This window comes from Danio rerio, chromosome 16, assembly GCF_049306965.1.
Source record: "Danio rerio strain Tuebingen ecotype United States chromosome 16, GRCz12tu, whole genome shotgun sequence".
Classification (NCBI taxonomy): Eukaryota; Metazoa; Chordata; class Actinopteri; order Cypriniformes; family Danionidae; genus Danio; species Danio rerio.
In genome coordinates this window covers 37,227,501-37,252,946 of record NC_133191.1, presented here as the reverse complement: position 1 = coordinate 37,252,946, position 25,446 = coordinate 37,227,501, and the positions used below count along the sequence as shown (strand labels likewise).

Genomic DNA, 25,446 nt, shown 5'->3' with positions numbered 1-25,446 from the left:
ATGAGCCACTAAACTGACAAAACAGTTAGTTATTAGTTATTAGTCGAACAAGCTCTGGAAATAGACACATATCGTAAGAACCACTTACTATAGAATATAACAACAATCAAGAAAATTAGCTGGCTTGGAATTATTGTATAATGCTATGCAGTATATTACTCTTACAGTAGCGTATATTATATAACAATATTAAAAACAACACTAGATTTTTAGATGAATACAATTTCGGCAGATGACTTGAATAGCTCTACTCAGAATGAAATCATTCATTTAGATGGAATAATTCATTGGAACAATCTTGTAACGGAGTGAATCAAAGAAATAATTAGTAAATAATTATAATTAGATATTCAGGTACAGTAATACAATACGATATTATCACAATCATCATAAATCTTAGATCATCAGTAATTTATCATGAGAAAATCACCCACTATATAATATATTTGTTAATTAAGGAGAAAAAATGCATTCAATACTTATAAGATGTGTTTTTGTAACTAACGGCACATATATATTGTAGAATTGCAACATCGATGTGTTTTCAATCTGGCATTACTAACGCCACCCCATGTACTGCCACCTAAGCGGTGAACAGTAGCAGTGTAAGGCTGATGAATGAATTCAAATATTTTGTACCTTTAATACTTGACTACATTGTGTATCTCAATCAAATCTAATGTAAAATAACACTGTATATTCTTCATTGCTGATCAACCGTAAGCCCAACTCCACATTGCAAATCCATATATCAATGTTAAAACGGTATATTAAGTAGCCCTAGTGTACATGTATCTTACATCATGTATCATACATCGTATACGTCAGTCGTGCCATTTGTCGCCAGAAGTTAATGATTAGAGTTTACAAAATAAAGATTTGAAATATTTCTGCTACAAAACACATTGATCTACTTCATAGTACATGTTGTAACTCCATGACCCTAAGCTTTAAGATTCATAATTAAACTTAATATTTAACACCATTACAATTTGGAAGAACTTGAATAAAATTTGTTCAATAACTGTTCTAACTGTGTTCATCTGACATAAACAGTCATTAACACCGAAAATGGCTTGAAGGTAAGTAAATTATTCATTTATTTTTTTTTATTTTTTTTTTGAGTGAACTAATCTATTAAACCTTACTCTTCTGTTAGCTAGCTAAACACAATTAGGTTTTATGGAAACGCTTATCTTTAGTGTTATTGCACCTGCTATGACCTATTTAACGTGCTCTGGCTCTGTTACATAATCTATAATATCTATTCTCATGAAATCATACATTGCTATTAGTCACTGTAAACAGATGTGCTATTAAAAAGATTTTATCCTACATGTCCTAACCATGTGGAATAACCCGATAACCAACAACGCCTTATTACACGTTGGGGAATTCGCTTTCAGGTAAAACTTTGTGGAAGCTGACCTTTTCACTTTGATTTTATGGGGATTTAGCAGGTGTTTTATGATGATAAGCAAATTGTTTTGGACGTCAAAGGGAGCTTGTTTAATGTTTCACTAAAGCACTTATATTTATGGGTTCTCATCACGGAGCTTTGCGTGTTCTCCAATTTTAGGAGTTTATCGTCATGCTCAAATAGCATCATTTTACTGCCCGAAACAACAAAACAAATAAACTAAAAATGATATTTACTCACACTCATATTGTTTCAAGATGGAACAATAACTTTAATTCTATTGTGAATCACAAAAAGAGACATTTAACTTTAATAATTATAATTATAATAATGTGCTGCTTTTCAAATTATGAAATCAGGTCAATGTCAAGCTCTAAAAATACAAATTGCTCCTAAAAGTACCTTAAAATCATTAAAACCATCTCCTAAAGTTATAAGATATCTACCTATGAGGAACAGACTGCACAGTAGAAATCAAGTCAAACTGGTTGGAAACCAAATGAAGCAAAGTAAAATAAGAATTCTCATTTTTACATTCATAGTCAGTTTAAAACAACTTGCTAGTTAATGGTTGGACCCTTTATTTGTTCTCTAAACTAACTAAATTCTTTTTACCATGTGTTTTTATTATAGGTGGGCATAGATTAATTTTTTTTCATTTAGATTAATTTCGGAATTATTCTAGATTAATCTAGATTAAAATGGCTCATTTGAATTCTGCCAAAGGCATTCAGAATATGTTACCCAAATAATAAGTCTTTGAGAAAGGGTTTCTCAAGCCAGGTGGCGCATTAGAAAGGGGGCTCATCTCCTGTTTACAAAATGTATCACAGACTGCTTGAGAAACTGTTAAATTATACAATAAATGATGTTCAATATGATGTACTTGTGTTTACTAACTGTTTATTCAGTTAAACGTGAATTTTTAACTGTTTTGAGCCTACATAAGCTCAAAACAGCGATTTTTTTTAACCTTAATCCGACTAAAGTCATAACTGAACCAAACAGAAATGGAATTAAGATGTGGAGTATGCATATATTAGTGGCATTATTGAAGTAAACACCGCAATCAAACTATTACTATCATTTAGGACTTTTCGCCATATTTTCCGACAAGATCCACACACGCAGTTGTCAGTAAAGGACCGCACACACACACAATCAAACACACACAATCACCAATAATGGCCCACTAGTCTCTATGCAACGACTCCATCAGCCATTGCTTTAGAGCTTTTCAGAATGCAAAATGCAGGATATACAGGTTAAAATGTATTCAGCATCACTCTGAATAGGCAGAAGGTATGTTTTATTGTATCTTTTTGTAATTTATCACATTATTTGTAAAATTTGTGAAATGTTGTAATTTGAGGTTACAAACACATGAAGACTGCTGAGTAATGCACGTTTAAGCATCATCTTTTATCACTTAGCTCTTACTGCAATTTCTCTGAAGTGAAACAACAATACACTTTATTAAACGTCATATACAGGATGCCCAGACCTTTTTTTTAATAAAGGGCCAAAAACCAAACTTGATTCAGGGCTGTGGGCCAAAGTTAAATATACCAAACCGTGTTACATTAAATTTGCCATGGGTAATTTCCTAATTTATTTGCTAATATTTTAAAATAACAAAAAACTTTACTTTAAAATATATGAATTAATAATGCAGTCTATTTTTTTGTTTTATGGACCCTTTTCACAAGACTGTTATTACACGTTTAACAATCATCATAATCTTAAATCCTTGAAAGTTTTTAATATTTAGATTTTTTTTTAAATGTAAGAAAATTTATGTATTACATCATCTTTGCTTCAAATGACAAAAAACGAATTACCACTGATGCAAGGTGTTTTTAACGTAGCATCTATGGGAAATTTGATGTTATTTTCTCCTGTAACTGACGTCATCAGTCTCACAATTTTTTTTTCTTATTCAGAAAGTCTTGATAACACCATTGATGAGTTTTCATTTATGATTTCAGCAAATAAGATTGTAAAACAATTATTTGTTCACTGCCCTCTGTTTACCAAGCTCTGACGCCTTCTGCTAATGAGAAACCCAGAAATGTGAAAAGGGTCAATAGTGAACTTATTAAAGTAAAGACATAAACAATCCCATTTATAACAACATATTTAACCCACCCATGTCTTGTGCATTGTTCTCAATCTGTCAACTGACAGTATTTACATTTTAAAAGTCTGATTTATTTACAACATTTAACTGAAACATTTACTTTTTTGTAGCTCGTTAATTAAACAAAGAATCTAAAGGTTACGTTAAATTTTAAATGACGAACTCTGTCAAAAGCATTCACCCCAACCAACTCCCCATCATTCTCGCTTTCTTTTCAGATGGGATGGTGGCCAAAACCAAAGGTTAACATGGGCCAACTTTGGCCCTGCAGTCCCTACTTTAGACACCTCTGGTCATATAAAACTGTTCTCTGCAGAATTTTTGAACTTACATAAGCCACATATGTAGTCATCAGAAAACAATTAAACTTTTGAAATCAATGCAGTATATGGCACCTTTAATGTGCATTTTTAACCATCACATAAAAAAACAACATATTTTGAATAAAAATCCCTCTATTTCACAAAAACAATTTTCCCTTAAGGTTTGGAAATCATTTTTAAAAAACTTTACACCCAAACAACTAGGTTGTCTCTATTATGCTTGCCTTATGTCAAGGGTGTCCAAACTCCGACCTGAATGGTGTCCTGCTGAGTTTAGCTCCAACTTGTTGTAAAAGCTTAATTAGTTGATTCAGGTGTATTTGATTAGGGTTGGAGCTAAACCCTCCAGCACCAAGCTTGGACAGCCCAGCCTTATGTACTATTTAGTTCTAGACACTAGTCAGCCTCTCAAACAACTTGATGGAAACGCACCTAATTTTTGAATCAGGGTTTGTTTGTTTTTGTGAATTTTAAAAAGATTTGCTTCACTTTAGGATTATTACCTGCCTACGTAGATCAGCCAGTTTAGCAACAAAAATGCCATGATTAAAGTCTTATAACACTATTCTTTGCATTCTGACTGAACTTTAGCAGATCCACTTCTACATCCAGCCCGGTAAGTATTTATCGTTTTTGTTATCGTTATATAGGTATATATTAGCATTGGTCTGAATGGATATCCACAAAAACTAACTGCTAAGATACAGAGAAATAAGTGCTAATGAGTTTAGACAAACATTATTATTTCACTATACCCATCAATATTAAGCAACGACTCCATTAGAGATGGAGGGAAAGCATATCAGCTAGAGATTACAGCACCCTGATAAGATGTGACCTGCTAACAAACCAAAGGTACTCATGATTCAGCTGCAGGAACTTTCTGGTCCTATATGGATTATCAGCCCTTTACAAGTTTTTTCCAAATTATTTGCTGTTCTAATTTAAGTAACATTCCCCACACCATCTACAATTCCTCTACACAACTATCACACAATCAATGACTCTTTGCAAGGTCATTTTAAAAGATTCCCTGCAACACACACACACCACACGCACGCACACACGAACACACACACGCACACACACACACACACACACACACACACACACACACACACACACACACACACACACACACACACACACACACACACACACACACACACACACACACTCACTCACTCACTCACTCACTCACACACACACACACACACACACACACACACACACACACACACACACACACACACAGAAATACACACAGAAACACACACAGAAATACACACAAACATTGTAGTCATTTCAGTTTACATTTTTGACTGGCTTACAACAGAGCAGCAAGAACATTATTCAATATGTTGATTTATGCTCCACTGAAGAAGAAAAAAATCACAGGCTTAATATGAGCTAAAATACTTAATTTTACAACTTTTATATATAAAGGTTGTAATCTTAAAACTTTAAGATAGTATTTTAACACATTGTACAATAGGAAAAGACGTGAATGAATTACAACAGCTGTCAATGCAATTATTTGACTTAAAACAAGGCTGAAACCTTCACCCTTGGACAGTGTGGGAGTGTGGTTACTCTGTCATTTAGAGCGGGAAAAGGCTGACCCATGATTTTTTTTTTTTTTTAACCTTTGCTAAATCAAGAGATGAATTTATTTGTTAAAACCAATTTCACTTTACAACACAGTACCTACCATGTAAGGTACTGTTGATTTTCAATGGCCAATGTATAGTGAAAATGCGAATGAGAACCGACTTTGAGTAAATGCAACTCACAGTCTATTAGCGAGCTTTGTCTAATCCTTAACCTGTCAGGCTACTCATCTAATTACAAGTGAAGGGAGGCTCTGAGCTGAAGTCATTAACAAATCTAGTACAAGCTCTGGCCTATGAACCATGGCTTACCTTTGTCCCATTTCTGGTCACATTCATTAGCATAGGCAGCTAATTGAGTAAAGGGTCAATGACTGTTCTTACTAATGGACACAGAAAATGTTAACAGCTAAATGTTTGTTTGTTTTTTGCTTTCATTCAAGTTAGCTGAAGAGATTATAACACTATATGATCGGTTTATGGATATGCAACACAGTGGCTGTGACTGAGGGGAAATACATCAGCGTTTTCGTGTTTGAAGTAGGTGCTCTGACATGTGAACAAACAATTATGTGATACTTTACCCTTCCGTCATTTATCATATTGTCCTCTAGGCACTCACTAAAACTAATTGAAAAGTCATTGAGGAAAAAAAAAAAACATGCCTCGTGCTACGATAAAAGTTTTTAGGTTCTGGCGAACATGGTGCTTTCAAACAATCAGTGTTGTTTTGTGCTAATTTTTATTTGGCCACATATAATTGTAAAGTTTAGGAGTGACAGCTGCATTAAAACCCCGGAGTGAAGTGCTTTAATTACAGATGCATCCATTATGCCATTAACAGGGAGTTTAATGGCTTTTTAGGGAGTTAATTTGGTTGTCACTCCCATAAATTACTGAGCTGTGTGTGTGTGTGTGTGTGTGTGTACAGAACAGGAAAAAGATCTAAAAGGTAATCTGGCAATCAAATTGAACTGCAGTCTGAGTTCAGCCAAAGAGATCTGTTTGTATTGTTCTGGGCTTATATTTCACTAGAAACACAACAAATAACATTTACAAACACAGCATTTTTTAAAAATTCTCTTTTAAATAAATGCTACTTTTAAACTTTCCATTCATCAAACAATCCGGATACCTGCACCACAGTATCCACAAAATATTAGGTAAGCAACACAAATATTTAAATAAATAAAGAGTTAAATATATATATATATATATATATATATATATATATATATATATATATATATATATATATATATATATATATATATATATATATTTGTGTTGCTTACCTAAAATTTTATGGATACTGTGGTGCAAGATTTTTATCAGGATTGTTTGATGGACCATTCTCTGTAAACCCTAGAGATGGTGAAAATCCCAGTAGATCAGCCGTTTCTGAAATACTCAAACCAGCTCATCTGGCACCAACATCCATACCACGTTCAGTCAATTAAATCACCTTTCTTCCCCACTCTGATGCTAAGTTTAAACTGCAGCAGATCTTCTTGACAATGTCAACATGCCTTAATGTATTGAGTTGCTGCCATGTGATTGGCTGATTAGAAATTTGCGTTAACCAACAGTTAGACAGGTGTACCTAATAAAGTGGCCAGTAAGTGTATAAAATATAATATAATATAAAAACAATTTTATTAGAATTTCTAAAAACTCAGTTTACAATAAGGTTTCATTCATATTTACCAGGGTTGACCAATCCATACAAATCAAGTACCAATTGTCTAGTTTAGTAATTGGTAAAATCACTGAAAAGCTATTGTTGACTAATATGAATAAATACTGTAATAAATATATTGTTACATTTTTATCTTAGTAAAACGGGTTGTCAAAAGTATAAAGTATCAAGTTTATAATTTTCAGTATTAATCAGTACTGAAACTTTAAAATGATCCATTGATTTAAACATCGCTGATTAACCATTCACAAATCACAGTAATTCCTGTCGAACACGTAAACACAACAGCCAATCAGCACTGTTTAAGGAAGCTAACTCAAGTGTTAGTAGGAAATGGACGTTTTTGACATTTCGGTAACGATACCAAATTCAATACTTTATTCTTATTTTCTGACATAAACATTAAATAATACATATATTACAGTATTTATTTATATTAGTCAACATTAGTTTATGAAAATAAAGTCATTCATTGTTAGTGTTAACTAACTCGAAGTGAATCATGTTAACAAGAGTCATTTTGAATGAATTTTAATAATGCAATGAATATTGAGCTGAACAATAAATGTTGTACATGTATTGCTCAAATAATGGGACCTTATTGTTCTTTTGAAACTAAAGATTTAAGTGTTATGTTTTAAGTTTACACGCCTATAAAAAGCAAGTGCACCAACTCGAATCTTGAATCTTCTTGAAATCTCGAATCTTCGGACACAAAAGCATTGCCTAAACCAACGCAGGCCTGTTTTCCTGACTCAGAAAGAATGAGAGACAGAGAAGGGCATGAACCCAGGTCTCCAAGCCTCCGCATATAACACGTCCATCTGAAGAGCATTACGCTTTTGCATTATCAATCATTGGCCTTGACATCTGCAATAAAATACTGCCCTCTCCCTCTGACCTGTGCCAGCAAACCCTTTGTAGTATTAAAAAAAACTATAGATATCATCATGAGACAAGCATAAAAGCATGGCTGTTTGATTTCCTGACTGTGTATGATTTCCTGACTGATCAACCATGAACCACCATTGTATGAAATCCAGTGTATAAAATGGGAGTAGAATTGGCAATGATTTCATTTCACGCAAGAACAAGCTGAATGAATGGTGCATAAGAAATTAAGCACCCTTAATAGTGGTTAATTAAATAATAAGTCATTACCAAACAGGCACAGCTCGAAACTAAATGTGAAATAACAAGCAAAGTTTAATGTAAATCTTTTTGTCAGTTGACTCTAACATGTGGTACTTTTAATATTGGACACAGATGCTGAGAACCCTTGGCTTCTTCTTTTTCTAGACTAATAAATCCAAGACTGTAAACCTGCTTTTACAGCTAAAGTAAAAAAAAAAAAGAAAAGAAAGAAAAAAAGAAATGAAAATGCATCATGGGGTGTGCTTTTGAAGTTAGGAGTGGAATCAATATACCAATAATGTGACACTGGTACAGCATATTTAATAAAAAAAAAATTTAAATCAGAAGTTAACACTTTAAAAGAAGGTGGGATCAGTTCATGTATCGACCAAAATGAACAAACAATGACGAACATCACATTAATTACATCATTTATTTATCTTTGTTAAATAAGTTGTTCGATGTTAGCTCTTGTCAACGCACAGTGCAACTTTGGATTTTAATAAATGCAATAAATGCTAAAACTGTGATAAACATAGTAAAATTAATGTTCATTGATCATTTGTTAATAAATATACTGTATTTAAAATAACGGGAATGCAAATTGTGATATGAATAATGCAATACAAAGATCAGATCAGATTTTTTTGCACAGCTGTTCAAATGTGGCCAACATTAAATTTCCAGTGTGAACTACCCATAGTCCTAACCTGATAACATAAGTACAACCAGCCATTAGTACAAGAGTTTACTAATGTGAATAAAGCACATTGTTAAATCGTTTAATATGATTATTATTGCCGTTTTTTTTTTTGCAAACAAAAATGGCAATAATAATTAAATGAATTTTTTTTGAACTCTAAATAGTTGTTTTGATAATACTAATAAGTGTATTTCCATGTCTGAAACCTAAAATATTTGAATGCTTGAATATGTGAATGTGATGTGATTGAAAACACTGTTAAGTTTTATGACAGATACGGAGCATGTCTTTCTCTGGCATGGCACTAGACTAGTTCCAACCCAGGCTCTTTCTGATTACGTAGCCGTATGTACATTTCAGTAGAGCACCAAATACATCGTAGGAGCTACGTTTTTGTTTTGGCAAATCCGCTAAAGGCCGCTTTGTATGCTTTTTAAAATGTCAAATTTCTCTCGCAAGTGTCATTTGTGCCTGTTCTTCTCATGAAAATCCACCAAAGGTTGTTGTCGGCCAACTGACTCACCCTAAAAACCCAACCAACAGTGTTTTCAAAAGCACCGATTGACCCCAACACCCTACTTCATAAGCAATACAGAAAAAGAAAAGCTCTTGCCTCATTTTTACCACATTTTCAGATATTATCACATTCTCACCCTGTTATTTACTTGTTATTGTTATTTTTGGGGTTTTGTTTTTGTCTTACCTGCTTTCTGGAAACGTTCTTCACCGGACTCAACCCCCCCGTCATCGTTAACTTCTTTCAGCGTCATCCTACGATGTAGACAGCGAGCCACTGGACAAACTGGTAACTGCAGAAAAGCCATCCATATGAGGGTAAGCAGTTCACTGGTAGGCACGAATAAAACAAAACGGCATCATATATGTTTGTTTTAAAGCCAAAATGCAGCCATACATCATAATTCCTGATCTCCAAAAATGTGTATAAGGCTACGTTTTCAGAATGAGCCTATGTTGACAAGTTCTTATGGGAAAGCAGATTTGAATTCAGCAACTGATTACATGACGCACTGACTGAACATTTTGTAAAAGTTGCATAAATTCTGACATAATTCACACTGTGGATGCATAGCAAAACATCAGGGGCCTCATGTACGAAGACTTGCGTGGAAATCTTACTAAAACATTGCGTACGCACAAAGCTGTAAATGTGCGTACGCAGAAAAAAATTCAGATGTATGAAACACTGCGTACGCCGAATCTCACGCATATTCTTTTGTACATCTGAATGAACGTGAAACTGAGCGCAACATGCACGAGCACAAAACCCCTCCCTGCCTCCTCCCCCGTATGAATATGCTAATGACTATGCTAATGGCAAAACCCAACGAAAAAGCAACGGCAAAATCAAGCAAAAAGAGAAACTTTGAACAGAATGTGAAATGGAGGTGCTGCTTTCGGAGGTAGACTGGAGAAAAGCGGTGTTATTTGCAAGTTTGTTCTCCGGAATTAACAACAAAAGAAAAAAATAGAGTGGGAGAGTTTAGCTGATACGGTTAACACAGTTGGGTCTGAACATCGCACTGAGTGCATTTAAAACAGAAATAGTGTGGTTTATAACTGAAAAATGTTGCAGCACCCTTAGCAGTCTCAGTGGCGCACCTCATAAGAAGCATGTGATCTTGTACTGACACGCTCGAGCATAAACTTGGCTCGAATCCAGCGTCTGATAAACTCTTTCTTCTTTTTTTCCCCGCTATATATCAGATTTTGCCCACTATTTATCACGAGAAAGACAAGTAGGAATCATCAATAAGTTTGTGCATCATATTTTATTTGCACATTTATTGAATGGAAATGTTTCTGATTCACGCATGCAAATTCATCTTCAGATAGTGTCTTTATAGCAATGTGCGTGCAGTAGATTGCTCAGATTACATTGGGAAAACAGGCGACCGCTGCAAATTGTGCTTTAATGTTTAGCTGGTCAACTGTGTGGTATGGAAATCTTACATACCTACTACATGAACCCGTCTCATACAGCTGCCATTGCAAGGATCAGACACTTTGTAGAGAAGAATTTAACACAACTGCCTCTAGGAGTCGCCAATGGAAATAAAACAGACACGCACAAAAAATGTGCGTACGCCTGCCAGAAACCTGCCGTGAACCTGCGCACATTCCCACGTTCAGTTCATTGTTAGTAAATCCAAACGTGAGCGATTCTGAGCGTGAAATCTGGCGTACGCAAAGTTTTTGTGCGTACGCAGCGTTGATACATGAGGCCCCAGATCTGTATTGGATTTAATACCACATATGAAAGTGGCACTGATGAGAATTTAAAAGATGAGATTTCATGCATTTGTGCTTTTCACATGGTCATGACAAAAACAGATCTGAGTCTCATATCGGGGAAAAAATCAGATTTGAGCCATTTTTGCCTGCAGTGTGAACCTAGTCTAGGGGTCAGTTTCCTTTTATATGCACTACTTTTCTATTGTTTTTCAATGTATAATTGCGCTGGATGGACCGTTACACTCACATCTTTTGAAGTGCTGTGCACGGGAGCTTCACGTTTTTTAGACATCGTGTCAAGTTGAAAGATCTTCACTCAAAGCTCATCACTGTTAGTTACAAAAGCAGCGCACTAATCTGAAGAGGTCAGAGGTAGAGTACGCATTGCAAGCTTCTGTTTATTAGCAAGCTGGCATGACAACTGTTTTATTTATAGTTATATCATGGCAAAGAAGATGCTTATCGTCTTGAGTCATATGATGCATCTTCAAATGCTTATCATAACATAATGTTTTCCTATTTCTAATGGGTCCGTTATTGTCATCATTACATCACGTTAATAATATTGCATCACGTGGGCATTGTGCTTCACTGTGCTTTTTTTAAAACCCATTCCTGAGCGCCGGATCTCACATTTTTAGAAGCAAAAACACGTTTGGTGTGAATAAGCCCTTAGTTTAACCAAAGACTATAGAATACACAAGATGTGTAACTCGTATAGTTTTGATTAAGGAAAAATTTAACATCAACATGGTGAATGAAGCCCCGCCTACTAGTACAGGAACCAATCATCGATCAATATAGACAGATGATGCTCCGGGGGAGGGGCTCGGACCAGACGTGTGCTTTTACGACAGATTGGTGGTCAGCAAACTCATCAGAACTACACTTAATAATAAACTTTTTTGGTTTTGTAATCTGTATGAAACGAATGTGAGGTGCAGGCCATACGGTCAAACGCATGTCACTTGACAGCAACTACTCAAACGTCCCACAAAATTGTAAACAAAGAGTCGCTGTCATTTCTGGAGGAGATTCGCCGTCAAGATCAAGTTGTGAATTACTTCGAAGAGCTGTGTGATCGGACGAAACATTACTCAATGTATGATAATATGTAAGAATGGCCATAAATGAGGTCGGTGTCGTGATCTCGTTACCTTCAAGTGCGCATGTGCTTCAGCTTGGGCAACCTGAAAATATGCAGATGTAGTTTGATTGTTAAGTGATGTTTAGAAACAAAACTTAAGAGAGAGTTGTTTAATTGTATTGGTGATTCCAAATATGTTATGTAATGTAATGGTAAGCTTGGCAAATTTGATGTTTCCCCATTCAGACAGAATGCCCAAGAGGTGTTTCAAAGATGGCTGTCGAGAAAAATGACTTGCATTAAAGGGACTTTGGTTTAACACAATTTTAAGCATAATACAAAGAGTTAAAAATTTGCACAGTAAGCGAAAGCGATTTCAGCAGCTTTGGCAAGCACAGCAAATGTGTTATGAATAGTCATGATTACTACCTGTTTGTCTGGTATCTACAAAAAAAAAAAAAAAAGGTAATCACCTGTGGCAGAAGAGGAATGTTTGTATCTGATGTGCAAAATGACAAATGAGTACATGCTGACACGGTTGAATTCTGCTTGATTGAGATCAGCGTAGGTGGGGAAAAAAAAGCAGTTTGTGATTTTTCTCTTGCCAAAGTGAAGCGGTCCAGACTAAAGTTTTTGCCACAGTCTACAACGTGTTCTTTAACCATTATATGCATTTGACTGAATGTTAAGAGGATGTGGTCTAAGCCGAACACCCTTATTTTATGGTTCTGCAGTGACAGACACTTTTCCTTAACCACATTTGATGTTGTTTTGGAAATCGTCAGTCAAAAGTGACACACAGCACTTAAAGCGGATGTTGTCTCCATTTAAAGCTAATTATTGAGATAAAAATCTAAAAAACCTTGTCTTACAGTCAATTAGAAAAAAAACAAGTTCACCGAGCTCACATGAAGAGATGCTTATACATGCCACCCACAGAAATTCTAACAAAGCCTCAATTCAACTTGTGCTTTAAGCACACCTCTTCAAATTTAATGGTAGTTCCTGTGAATTACGGCACTCTGTCAGCAAATCAAATCTGTTTTATTCAGACACATTTTCATATAGAGTTTGACTAAATTATGGCCATTTTAATATGACAGAACCTAAAAAGTTTATTGAAATTATATTTATTATTATGCATGCTTTATTAGAATATTATTTCGAACTTGGCACAACCGAAGCACAGTAAGGCTACATGTTGGTGCTGACATCAATTCTAAACTGCCAAAACCATTTGTCAGCAATTAAAGTTTCACTTCTTGGACAAAACTCCATAATGCCAACCCCTCTGGTCTTCATTGGCTGCCCTCAAGCATCTATTTGGTGTTGTCATCTTTAGGACCATTTACATAACATTTGGTCTGATTACAATAGTGTTTTTGTTACTGAAAACACAATTCGTATTGAATTTAAAATATTGCTTCTTACCTATAAAGCTTGAAATAATCTAGCTCCTGTTTATCTAACCAACCTTCTTTTTCTTTACAATCCAACTTGCTCTTTAAGATCTCAAAACTCAGAGCTTCTGGTAGTATCATAGCAAAGTCAATTAAAGGAGGTCGAGCCTTCTCATATATGGCTCCTCAACTCTGGAGTAGCCTTCCTGATAATGTTCGAGGCTCAGACACACTCTCCCAATTCAAAACTAGATTAAAAACTTTTTTGCATCTCGTTTATTTACACTATGAACAGCAAATATGCTAATTATTCTCTTTATTCTCTATTTCCACCTGGGGATACTCATCCCGAGGTCCTCAGACTATGCAGCGCCACTGATTCCATCCAAGACCAGCAACGAGATGATCCCAAGGTTTCCATATCCTGGACCAGGCCGTATCCTGAGCAGCTGCTGTGGTGGTCATGGAGGAGTGGAGAGCATGAGACTGATTCTTGTGACGCTCCAGAGACAGACGAGTCTTTGCCGAGGTCCAGCTTCCGGCACCTTGACTGCAGCTCTACACAAGACGTTTGGCCAGAGACGAAATGGTCGTGCCCATCTGAGCCTGGTTTCTCTCAAGGTTTTTTAATTATTCAATTTTGCCAATTAGTGAAGTTCTTCCCTCGCCGCTGTCGCCACTGGCTTGCATGGTTCAGGATCTGTAGAGCTGCGCATCGATGGATTTGCTCTTCAGTGTTTAGGCTCTCAGTATTGATTTTAAACCACACTAAACTGAACTGAATTTAAACACTGAAAACTACTCTGTTCCAATTTACTATCATCTTCTATGTGAAGTTGCTTTGACACAATCTACATTGTAAAAGCGCTATACAAATAAAGGTGTATTGAATTGAATTGAATAAAAAAAGGTTACAAAATAAAAGTTTTGGAAAACGCAGTCGTTATCGTGTTAATATAAACCAGGGGTGCCCAAAATTTTTCTTGTAAAGGGCCAAAAACTAAACTTGATTAAGAGCTGTGGGCCAAAGTTAAATATACCAGTATTACATAACATGTGCTCATTTTAAAATAACTGTAAAAAGTTGCTTTAAAGCATATTAAATGAAAATGCAGTATAATTTTACTTTTTAATTAAATTATTATAGTAAAAACATAAACAACCAACTTATAACACAATGGAGCTTAATACTGAATACACTAATCGAGCTGCTTCTGCCTTTGCCTTGATTTGCTCAATGATGTCTTGTTCATTGTCCTCTGTCAAGTGACAGTATTTACATTTTAAGTCTCACAACATTTAATTTTAGTTGGCTTTTTTTGTAGCTCCTCGATTTAGCAAAGAAACAAAAGGGTATACGCCAAATTTGAAATGTCAAAAGCATTCAATCCAACCAACTACCCATAATTTTTCCTCTCATTTTAGATGGGATGGCGGGCCAAACCAAAGGCTACCATGGGCCAACTTTGGTCTGCGGGCCCTACTGTGGGCACCTTTAATATAAACACTAGAAAATGAGTCTTTAAAAAGATGACATTGTGATGTCTTTCCTGAAGAAGTGTTAGATTTACTTCATGTTAACCAACCGTGGAGATGCATTCTGCACACATAACAAATTATTTGTCTAGGCATTGGTGTATGTACACCACAGTTCTCAAGCTCAATTCCTGGAGGGCCGCACTTCTGCATAGTTTAGCTCCAACTCACACTTGCTTTAAAGTCTCTATTAGTCTTGAACAGCTTGATTACTTTGGTCAGCTGTGTTTGATCAGGGTTGGAGCAAAACTATGCGGAGCTGTGGCCCTCCAGGAATAGAGTTTGAGACCCATGATGTACACCAATGCTAAGACGCATCAAAATGTCATCACTTTACACAGGTATTGTTTAGTAAAAAGGTGAAGGCTCCAAGTATTGGCCTGGCATATGGAATTCGGCATCTTTGCAGATGTATAAATGTAGATTCATTGTAAAAAAAAAAAAAATCTGTAAATTGATAATTTTCCGTATTTTGTGATTCAGGTTTGTTTTATTTACTTACACTTTTTTTTTATTTACTTGCATTTTGTGACCTTGAAAAAAACGTTTAAAAAAAAAAAAAAAGTGTCATTTTTAACAGTTTGAGGTGATATATCGTCAGGGTTGATGTTGTTGGTATGTTTCAGACTTTATTCTCTACATATTATTTCTTAAACAATATCTGGTCTCGAACTATTAAAATGCCAATAAAAGTCACTTTGTGAAACTGCACAATTTTCAACCTCAAAATTCGACAGTGCAGAGATAAATGCAATTCCATAATGCAATTCACAACCGTAATTATACAGAAAATACACGTGAATCACAAAGTACGAAACCTGTTAATTAACCAATATTTTTTTACAGTGTGGTTTTGGAAAAGTTATTTAAACAAAATTAAAACCTCAGGGAACAACCTCTGATCAATCAGAGTAGGGGTGGACTTCATATGAAAAATATTTAAAACAAACCATTGTAGACTAACTTCAAATCCATATCATGAGAAAAATGAAAGTGTTTTTCCCTCAAAATTATTGGATCCATGTAAAAAAAAAAAATGAATGAGGAATATTTAAATTAACACTTTAAAGAGAGATCTGAATGCTGAGAGAAAGGTACTGGAAATAGGAAAAAGGCTAAGTTCAAACTCTGATGTTGTTCTTCTCTACAGTTCCCACATCATTTTATAAAGCTAGACTAGGTTACTCTAAGAAAGAGGATATAACAACCCCATAATTATGCATTTCAGCATTTCCCATATCCAATTTTGTTACATAAATGTCAGCTTGATGGCACTGTGGTAAAGCCAAATATCACATCCAAAATACTTCAAGTACTGAGAATGCAAATGCTCAAATCAATCACGCAACAGGCAGTAAACCATGAAAAGAAGCTATGTCCTCTTTAGATATTTGCAAACAAGAAGTGGAAAACTGTGCCATCTACTGTTGAGATGAATCTGCTGTTTGGCATCATTGAACACAACAAGAAGATGCAGTGTGAGATTATATAGAGCCAGATCAGTCTCAAAAATAATAAATTTACTAGATAAAATTCCTACATGCACAGCACAATTCACATTTACAAAATATAATTTTTACATCTGTAAAAACACTTCCTAAATTCACAAGTAAAATCATAAACATTTTCATCAAATGAATTGGATGTGTATTTATGAATCATGTTTTTAATTCATGAATTGGATTTGTGTATTTTAGAAATGCGTTTTGAATTTACTTATTGAATTTGCTTTTTAATATTTACAAAAATGGATTTGTGTATTTTATTTTTTTTTTCAATCTTTTTTGAATTTTCAAATTGGATTTGTTTATTTTTGAATCATGTTTTGAATTTACGAATTGGATTGGTCTATTTTTCAATCGTGTTTTGAATTTACGGATTGCATTTACATATTTTTAAATTGTTTTGAATTGGATTTGTGTATTTTTTTAGTTGCATTTTGAATTTACAATTTGACTTTGCATATTTTTAAATAGTTTTTATATTTACAAATTGGATATGGTATTATTTAATCGTCTTTTTTTATTAATGAATTGGATTTGTGTATTTTTGAATTGTGTTTTGAACTTACAAATTGGATTTTGTAAATGTTTTGTGGATGTATGATTTTTATTTTGTAAATGTATTATTTTTGAAACTGATCTGGTTTCATTGATTATGCCCGACCGAAGAAAGCATTCAGCCACAAATGAAATGAAAAAAAAACTTTTCTTTTTATTACTTTAAGTCTTCAGGTGAAAAAGGATAATAAGACAAAACACAAGTTATACATTCTTTTACTTTCCCTCTGACACTTCTGGCAGTGATAGACATCAGTTTAAGGTCTAGCTCTTAAATGTGCAAGACATTTCTGCAATGTATACTGTTGAATTTATTACTGTGCCAGACTTCTATTTATTAAAAGACGACGATGTAAATAACTCATCAGTAACCCATCATCTCAAGGCAAAAGGTTTAAGTTACAACAGTTCTTTACTGAAGCTTAGTTAAAACACTAATAACAATTCAAAAGCAATTGTTGACCCACCAATGAAAAGTCAGAAATGCACCAGGGTTTTTCCAAGATTAAAAATGATTTTCAGAGATTTATCTTACAAAGATGTATACAAATTTTATGATCTAAAAATGTCATTATTATCCATATGTATTATATTTGTAGTCATACTCAGATATTACATTTCATCAATTTAACACTGGGTAACACTTTAAAACTAGGTTAAAGGGCTTATTAAAAAAAGCTGAACATCATCATTACCTTTCGCAGTGTTTCTCAACCATGTTTCTGGAGGACCACCAACACTGCATGTTTTAGATGCCTCCTTTCTCTGTCCCACCCATTACAGGTCTTTCAGTCTCTGCTAATGAGCTGATGATCTGACTTTAGGTGCGTTTGGGGAAGGAGACATGGAAAATGAGCAGAACTGGTGGTCCTACAGGAGCGTGGTTGAGAAACACTGATCTATCTAACGCATGACTTAAATGTTAAAACATTTTAAATGTAAAAATAAAAAAAAATAAAAAAACTTTAAGGTGCTACTGAAATGTATAAATTTTCTAAAAAGCGCACTTCCACATTTGCACAAGATTACTGATTATGACTTACGGCTAACAGTTCTTCGAAATGTTTTTGTGCTGTGTGATTTATCACTTTCCATCTAATAACAAGAAACTAGATTAATTATCTTAAAGGGGAAAATATCATCACTGTAAAATTTCACTTGGGTGTCCAAAAAAACATTTAAAGAAGGAAAAACCCGGTAGTAAAAGGACACAAAACAAACAAAAATAAGAAATCTGTGAATTCACTGGAAACCACAACGTTATACAGGAGAAAACAACTCCTGGACCAACAGTAACAGCGCATCACAAACATGGAAAACTCAATAACACTAATCCCGAGCTCTCCAATCCGTAACTGCCGTGCATCTACTTGGCTGTTGGTGCGAATACTTTTTAGCCAATGACTTTATTGTAGCAGGTCTTTAACACCACTCAAAATAAATAGAAGCATCTCCAAAGTAAGGCTTGTTTAGACCCAAATGACCTTTGAAAGCGTAGAATTATTGCATTAGGTCTAAGGGGGTGACAAAAGGCTGGAGAAATGGCTCAAAGTTCCATGAAAAAACACTGATCATCTGCTGATTTTTTGTGCAAGATTGGATTGAAAACCAAAAGCATCTTCTCAAGAAGCTTTGCAATTCTCTCCATCAAATGTATGATAACGGAACTGAAAAAAAACAATGCAGGTTTATTCTCTTTTGTTGAAAGATGGCATGTTTCCTGAGAGGATCCTGAGCTTAGAACGTCAAACGTCAAAAAAAAAAGTAAAAAAAAAAAAGTGTGATGCTGTTCTGGTAACAGAGTGAAGAGTATTTGCACAAGATTGCTGGTGGCAGAGATACTGCGCTCAGTTCAGTGGAATGAAGCCCATGTCAGGAGCGTCACTAAGAATGAGTGGACTGTCACTGAGGGAGTAGAGAGGACTGGGCAGACGCAGCATGGGTTTATGGGTGTGAAGAGCTGCACGTTTGAGCCCTCTCTGGGAGCAGGGCACATCTATGGGCCGTCGAGCCTGGCGGCCCGAGCAGCCGTTGGAAGGAGGTTTGCTGGGAGGAGAGACAGTTATGGAGACAGTATTTAGTAGACTCTCTTGGGTAACCGGGGCGGTTTTGGGTTTGCCGGGAGCACAGGTGCTCTGGATCACTGTGGAGTTTGCCATCGATTCTAAAAGCTCCTTTGTGCCCTGTGCGCACTGTAAAAAGAATGGCGACAAAAGGGTTAAGAAGACTTAAAAACAATCAAACAGTCCCTCCAGTGTTTTCCGATTGCGAGATTAATGAATACAGTGTGAAAATCAACTAATTGCATAATTTTTATTTGAATTTTACCACCCAGAGATTTTCTGTAGGTTTCCCCAAATCAAATTTAAGACTTTAAGACCTTTTTAAGACCATTATGAATGACATGGCAGAATTCTATCAGGCTACATGCTAAGGATTAGAAGTAGAAAGACCAGCTGCCCAGTAGAAAGAAAAAGAAAAATCTAAAAAGTCTATCTATATTTTAAATAATCTGTCAAAACAAGCCGACCTTAGTTATTAAAAAAAAAAAAAAAAAACTAAAATGTTAACACAACAGACTGTTATAATATTAGTTACAGTTTTGCTAAAAGATTTATTGAGATGTGTTGTTGGTGATAGGATGTGTGTTGGACCAATTAGGTTACTTTACATAAACAAAGAAAAATAAAGTCCCGTTTAAAATGATTTAAGACCTACAAGACAACATTTCAGTGAATTTTAACACCTTTTAAGGCCTAAAATTTGGGTTTTTAAATTTAAGACATTAAGACCCCGTGGATGCCCTACACAAACACACACACACACACACACCAAAAATTAAAAAGTGCACACAAAAAAAGTTTATATACAAGTTTATAACTAAATTATTAAGCTGGTGCTTAAAAATTAAAAAAATTACCACATTTTGTTTTAAATCTGTATGAGTTTATTATTCTTTTGAATTGCATTATGGGAACTTGATCTTTCCTCCAAAAGGTTTTGACATTTATAAAAAAAAAGAAAAAGAAACAAACTTTTTTAATAGTTTAAAGTGATGTATCATCTGGGTTGGGGTCAGTAATAAACTGCCAGTACTTTTGCTAGCTATTTTTACAGACTTAATTCTCTATATTTTATTTCTTAAACAATATCTTGTCTCAAACTACTAAAAGGCAGAAGAAGATAAAGATAAATATATATATATTTTGGAAAAATGCTATAGCTGGCCCCTATCGACATCCTTAGAAGTAAAAATATGAAAATGACAGTCAGTGGAAGCCAGCTACAGCATTTTTCTAAATATCTTATTTTGTGTTTAACAGAAGAAACTCAAACAGGTGAATGTTAAGTAAATGGTGAACTATCACTTTAACAACTAGCTGTTATGCATTCATACAGATGTTGTGCACGCATTTATGAAAAATATGGTAAATGTATCTAAATTTGGTATGGGCCGGTAAAAGATTCTGACGGTATGATAACTTTGGATAAAAATATCACGATTTATCAGTATTGCGATTACATTTCTAAAATATGTTCCTTTTAAATGTCTTGATGAAAATCCTCTTTGAACACAGTATATTTTATTTTGAAAAACTTTTAAATATTTTGAAGCAGTAAACAGGTGCGGCTAAACAATTAAAATAAATCACTGACTTCTGCTGTATTTATTAGTTTCTAATATAATCAGATTTCTTTCAACTTGAAAAGGCATGTTTGGAGATCTTTTCAGCTGGAGATATTGTTATACTAAAAAACTTAAAATGTAAAAAAAAAAATAAAGTTACATACACAGGAACGGAATAGAAGAAAATTCTGCCGGTTTTAAAACCTTGACTTTTCCAAGCCGTGGTATACCTTTAAAACGGTTATCATCCCATGCCTAATCTAGATTAAAAAATGCCCTTATGTTTTGAGAATGGGAGTAATTAATTTTAATTTTAATTTTTTTTTGTCCATGTAATACAATTTTGGACCACAAATGAAAGTATACAGCTATGTAGACGGCAGCCACTGGGTATAAGCTAAATGAACTAAGCAAAAGCTGTTACTGTTTAATATGGCTTGGTGGTTTGACAAAATTAGTGGGTTAGACAGATTTAAATGGGTCAGGATTAAATAGATATTAGTGTGTTAAAATGCCACAGTTTTGCTGAGTGCTCTCATTTAATGATTAAGTTCTACATATTTGTGATATCTCATAAGCAATAAAGTGCTAAAAATGATCCAAGTACGAGTTTGTCTATTTTTTTCCCCATGAGTTTAACTTTTTTGTTAATGAAAATAAAACCTTATGCTAGACTAGCATCATGAAACTACTTTTTCTTCTTCTGTGTTTAATCAGAATATTACCATTTCTCCAAACACAAAATGTACAATATTTAATTACGCATTAAAGGCAGCATTAACTCGTTAAATCAATTTTGATCTTTAATTAGCCAAGTTCCTAAATTAAAGCATTGTTTGCATCTGTATCTTTTGTTTTGCCATTTGTTTCTTATTAAAAAAAAAAAAAAACCTTGATCTATTTTATTTGTTCTTTGTGTCATGCATTTCTACATTTGCAACCTGCATAATACATTAGAGTACATGTTAAATGTAGTATCCTAATAATGAGAAAAAACCTGAACGAGTCGCAAAATACTGGAGGGACTGACAAAAGAACATCACAATCACTGAAAATACACAAAGTGTCAACTGACGTTAGACAGCAGACCAAAAACACGAGTACAATCAACTTGCCAGAACACAGTAAAGATGCGAGTAGGTTAGTACTGCCAGAGAAAACGAGAAGATGAAAATGCAGTGACCAATGAAAGCAGAGCATCTCGTTTCAAGTTTTCCAATGAGCTCAGGCTGAAGCAGCGCAGATGATGTTAGAAGGGGGATCTCCAGGGGTCACGCAGATGAAAACACCTCCTTAACATCAGGATGAACATCCATCACGAGGAGGCGGAATGAACACATGCGCATGATAACTAATGTGACCTCAGTCAACAATCCCAAGAGTGGATGATTACGAGATTGAATCGTGATGATGATGATACATTAATTAGGAAACGATGATGTAATGGAGGCAAATCAAAAGTACAGACCTCTGGCGAACACTAATGTACGAACACATGACCATCATAAAATGGAGTAAAAACAGATGTCAGCTAAAACTCATCCAGAAGGAACAGAAAACAGACAAGGAACCCGACGGTTTCCTCTCTCGCGAGCGCGGCGGACGGGTCTTATGATGGTGGTTTTAAAAGCAAAGAAATGAAAGCCAAGCAGACAGTTCAAATAAAAGGCAGAGTAAAGGCCAAAGAGTCATGAGAGGGCGGTCGGGGAATGGCATGCAAGCGGCCTCATAACACACCCTTACCATCAAACGTCAAAGAGCTTGCAGGAGCCTTCAGGCAGTGCAGGAGAGAGCAAACTCCTGACAGTTCTCCTCCTGTGAGGGGTTTACAACTTCAAACATCAGGGCAACTTTAAAACAACATAATAAAGTCACACCATTTGGACTGGACTTTGAAAGACTCTTAATATTTACCAGTCATTTACCATTAACCCATAGAGCATTCCTTTTATTGAGATTGACATTTATACTCCATTTCAATATTGTTTTAATAAAATATTTACAGTAATTTAACAATTGGGTTTTAAATATATCAGCATATAAAATATAAATGTACATATAAAGAGTAAATTAATTATGATAAATACAATTAATGAACCTGAAATATCACTCCATCAGAAATCTATTCAAAAGTGTCCATTAATACATTTTCTGCATGAAAAAGTTGTATGGGATCATTTAAAAACTCCAAAAAGAAAGTGTTTTTAAATATCTTTATACAACAGTTCTGTCTCGTTCGCCAAGCTGATAGCCGTGTGATATGCTGCAATAACAGCACTTTTACAGCCTCTTCACTCATGTATTACTCCATCCACATAGAGTGACAGCAGATCACTACAGTTTGACAAAAATTGCAGCTGTTGGGCAACAATATATTTTTGAGGCTTTTTCAGGAGAATGTGGTTGTTTAGATTTTAACATTGCAGTTTATTAATGAAGACAGTGCCTAGTTTAAATATTTATAACTTCAGAGATCGGGGACCATCAGCCTGTCATACTGAGCAGAGCAAAGATGGTTGATGTTCCGCCACAAGATGGTGACAGAGACTGCATAATAATCTTTAGGGGAGGAAAAACTCAGTATTTTCTTTTCGTATTTCAAACTATAGCTGATCAAATCATTATAAAAACGTGTAAGTGACATTCTAAGTCGATCTTTTTCTTGTGTATGATGTAGTGCTGTATTCATACTATAGTAATCTGTCAGTGTTTGCCTTTTTTGGGGTTACTTATTGTGATCTCCCGAATGCAAATAAAAAATACTGGGAAATGTCTCTAGACTGATGGCATTTCATGCTGTTCAGCCTTATAATCTTAAAATGTGGGCAAAATCACATGTTTTGTTATCACCTTGGATATTAGGTTAGAAAATCCTTTTAACACTAGCTCTAAAGTGACACGTTTTTAACAGTTTCTGCTGTTTTGATTGTCCGCTGCAGTTATGAATGAATGGCGAAAGAAAGTAGTCCCATGTACAAGGATCTTTTGAGGTATTTCTTTTTATATACACGATTATGCTGCTGAACTGATGTATAAACACAATATCATACTCATAGCAGTGCTATATGGCTGTAGTCACTGGTGTGACACAACGCACTCCTCTCACCAGTGTTAATATACAGCTATATCGCACTGCTGCTCATGTGATATTGCTTATATATAGTACTGTGCAAAAGTTAGTAGTACTTTCACCAAAAGAAAAAAAGGTTTAAAGTCAGTTATTTCTAAATATTTCTGTAGCATGTCAGTCTGAAGTATCAATTTACATTTTTAAACATTATTTCTGTTATTAATTGTAATTATACACTGAGATTATTGTCTGCACAAGGAATCTGACAACAGCCAGTGCTCCACACAATAATATCAAACTGTTTAATTTGAACGGTTTAATTATCATAGATTGCTGCGCAGTTCAGCTCGGAAACCGGAAATTTTCCATGCGCATATGTTCATACATCAAACAGAACAGAAGCACGACTAATTAACTATAAATATGAGCCGTTTCCCAGTAAGACATCATTAGCTGTGGTTTATATTACATGTGATTAAATCAGATCGGTTAAATGTGTGTGTAATTTGTAGTTTCTGTTTACATTTATATTACCATTGAAAGTATCTTAAGCTCATAAAAGGTGTATTTAAATTAAAATACAGTATAAAGAGCCATTTTTTTTGTATTTTTTAATGTTTCCTTTTGTAGTATATTTTAAGTTGAGACAAACTGTCATCAGTCATTTCTAAAAGATGTAAGATGTGATTGTGTGTTGCTCTATTATGATCATTTTTTCAGTGGTGATCAATCATTAACAACGGTTATCGATTAACAACATTATCGATTCTAGAAAAAAGATTGCTTTTTGTACAAACTGTGATAAATTTTCACCTTTGAATAAATCAATTAAAGCTCACTTAAGATTAGTGTACCCTTAAAGAATACAAGAGTTTAAAATGTAAAGAAATACTATTTTATCATACTAATTATATTGTTTTATCATACTAATTATCAAACTATTTTTATACAGTTTTTTATTAGTAGCATTTTACTGTTTCCACAAAAATATTAAGCAGAAGAACTAACAACTAGTTCATTACTGTCAAATCGGATGCATCTTTGACCTTAATGCATCCTTGCCAATTAAAATGAAGATTTATTTTTTTCTTTGAACTGTAGTTTAGGGCTTGAAAGGCAATGGAATGCTTTTTATGCTTTGAGGATTTTAAAAACCACAGCCACAATACTTGAAACTATTTTTTAAACGGCATTCTCTCACCATGTTTGTGTCATTTTTGGCCATGAAAGCAGGGAGCTCAGCGTCAGAGGTCACAGTTTGAGGTGCGTCCTCTGGAGGTACAAAGCCTCTTCTGTCAATCAAGCTGCAAAAGATGACAAGGATGTGACCTATTGTGACTTTAAAAACACGGCACAGACTGTACTTAGCATATTTGTTGTTGT

At 34.7% G+C, this 25,446-nt stretch overlaps 1 protein-coding gene and 1 long non-coding RNA gene across 7 annotated transcripts in view; one reads left to right on the top strand and one right to left on the bottom strand.

Moving 5' to 3' along the window:
* LOC141378236 (uncharacterized) overlaps positions 1-12,817 on the top strand; it is a 65,055-nt gene extending 52,238 nt beyond the window's left edge. For all 3 annotated transcript variants that reach the window (XR_012392242.1, XR_012392243.1, XR_012392244.1), the window contains one exon: positions 9,794-12,817. This is a non-coding gene — a long non-coding RNA (uncharacterized lncRNA). The remainder of the gene's footprint in view (positions 1-9,793) is intronic.
* A 4,682-nt stretch (positions 12,818-17,499) lies between these two features.
* Positions 17,500-25,446, bottom strand: part of zdhhc18a (zDHHC palmitoyltransferase 18a) — a 21,428-nt gene continuing 13,481 nt past the window's right edge. Inside the window, exons 9-11 of one of the 4 annotated variants that reach the window (XR_011006578.2) lie at positions 25,265-25,367; positions 22,737-22,843; positions 17,500-19,557 (exon numbers count right to left, since the gene is read on the bottom strand). Coding sequence is in view for 3 of the 4 variants with exons in the window: in XM_073925156.1 (XP_073781257.1) it covers positions 19,213-19,557; positions 25,265-25,367 (448 nt within the window). In the remaining variant the exon portion in view is untranslated. 4 annotated transcript variants of the gene reach the window in all.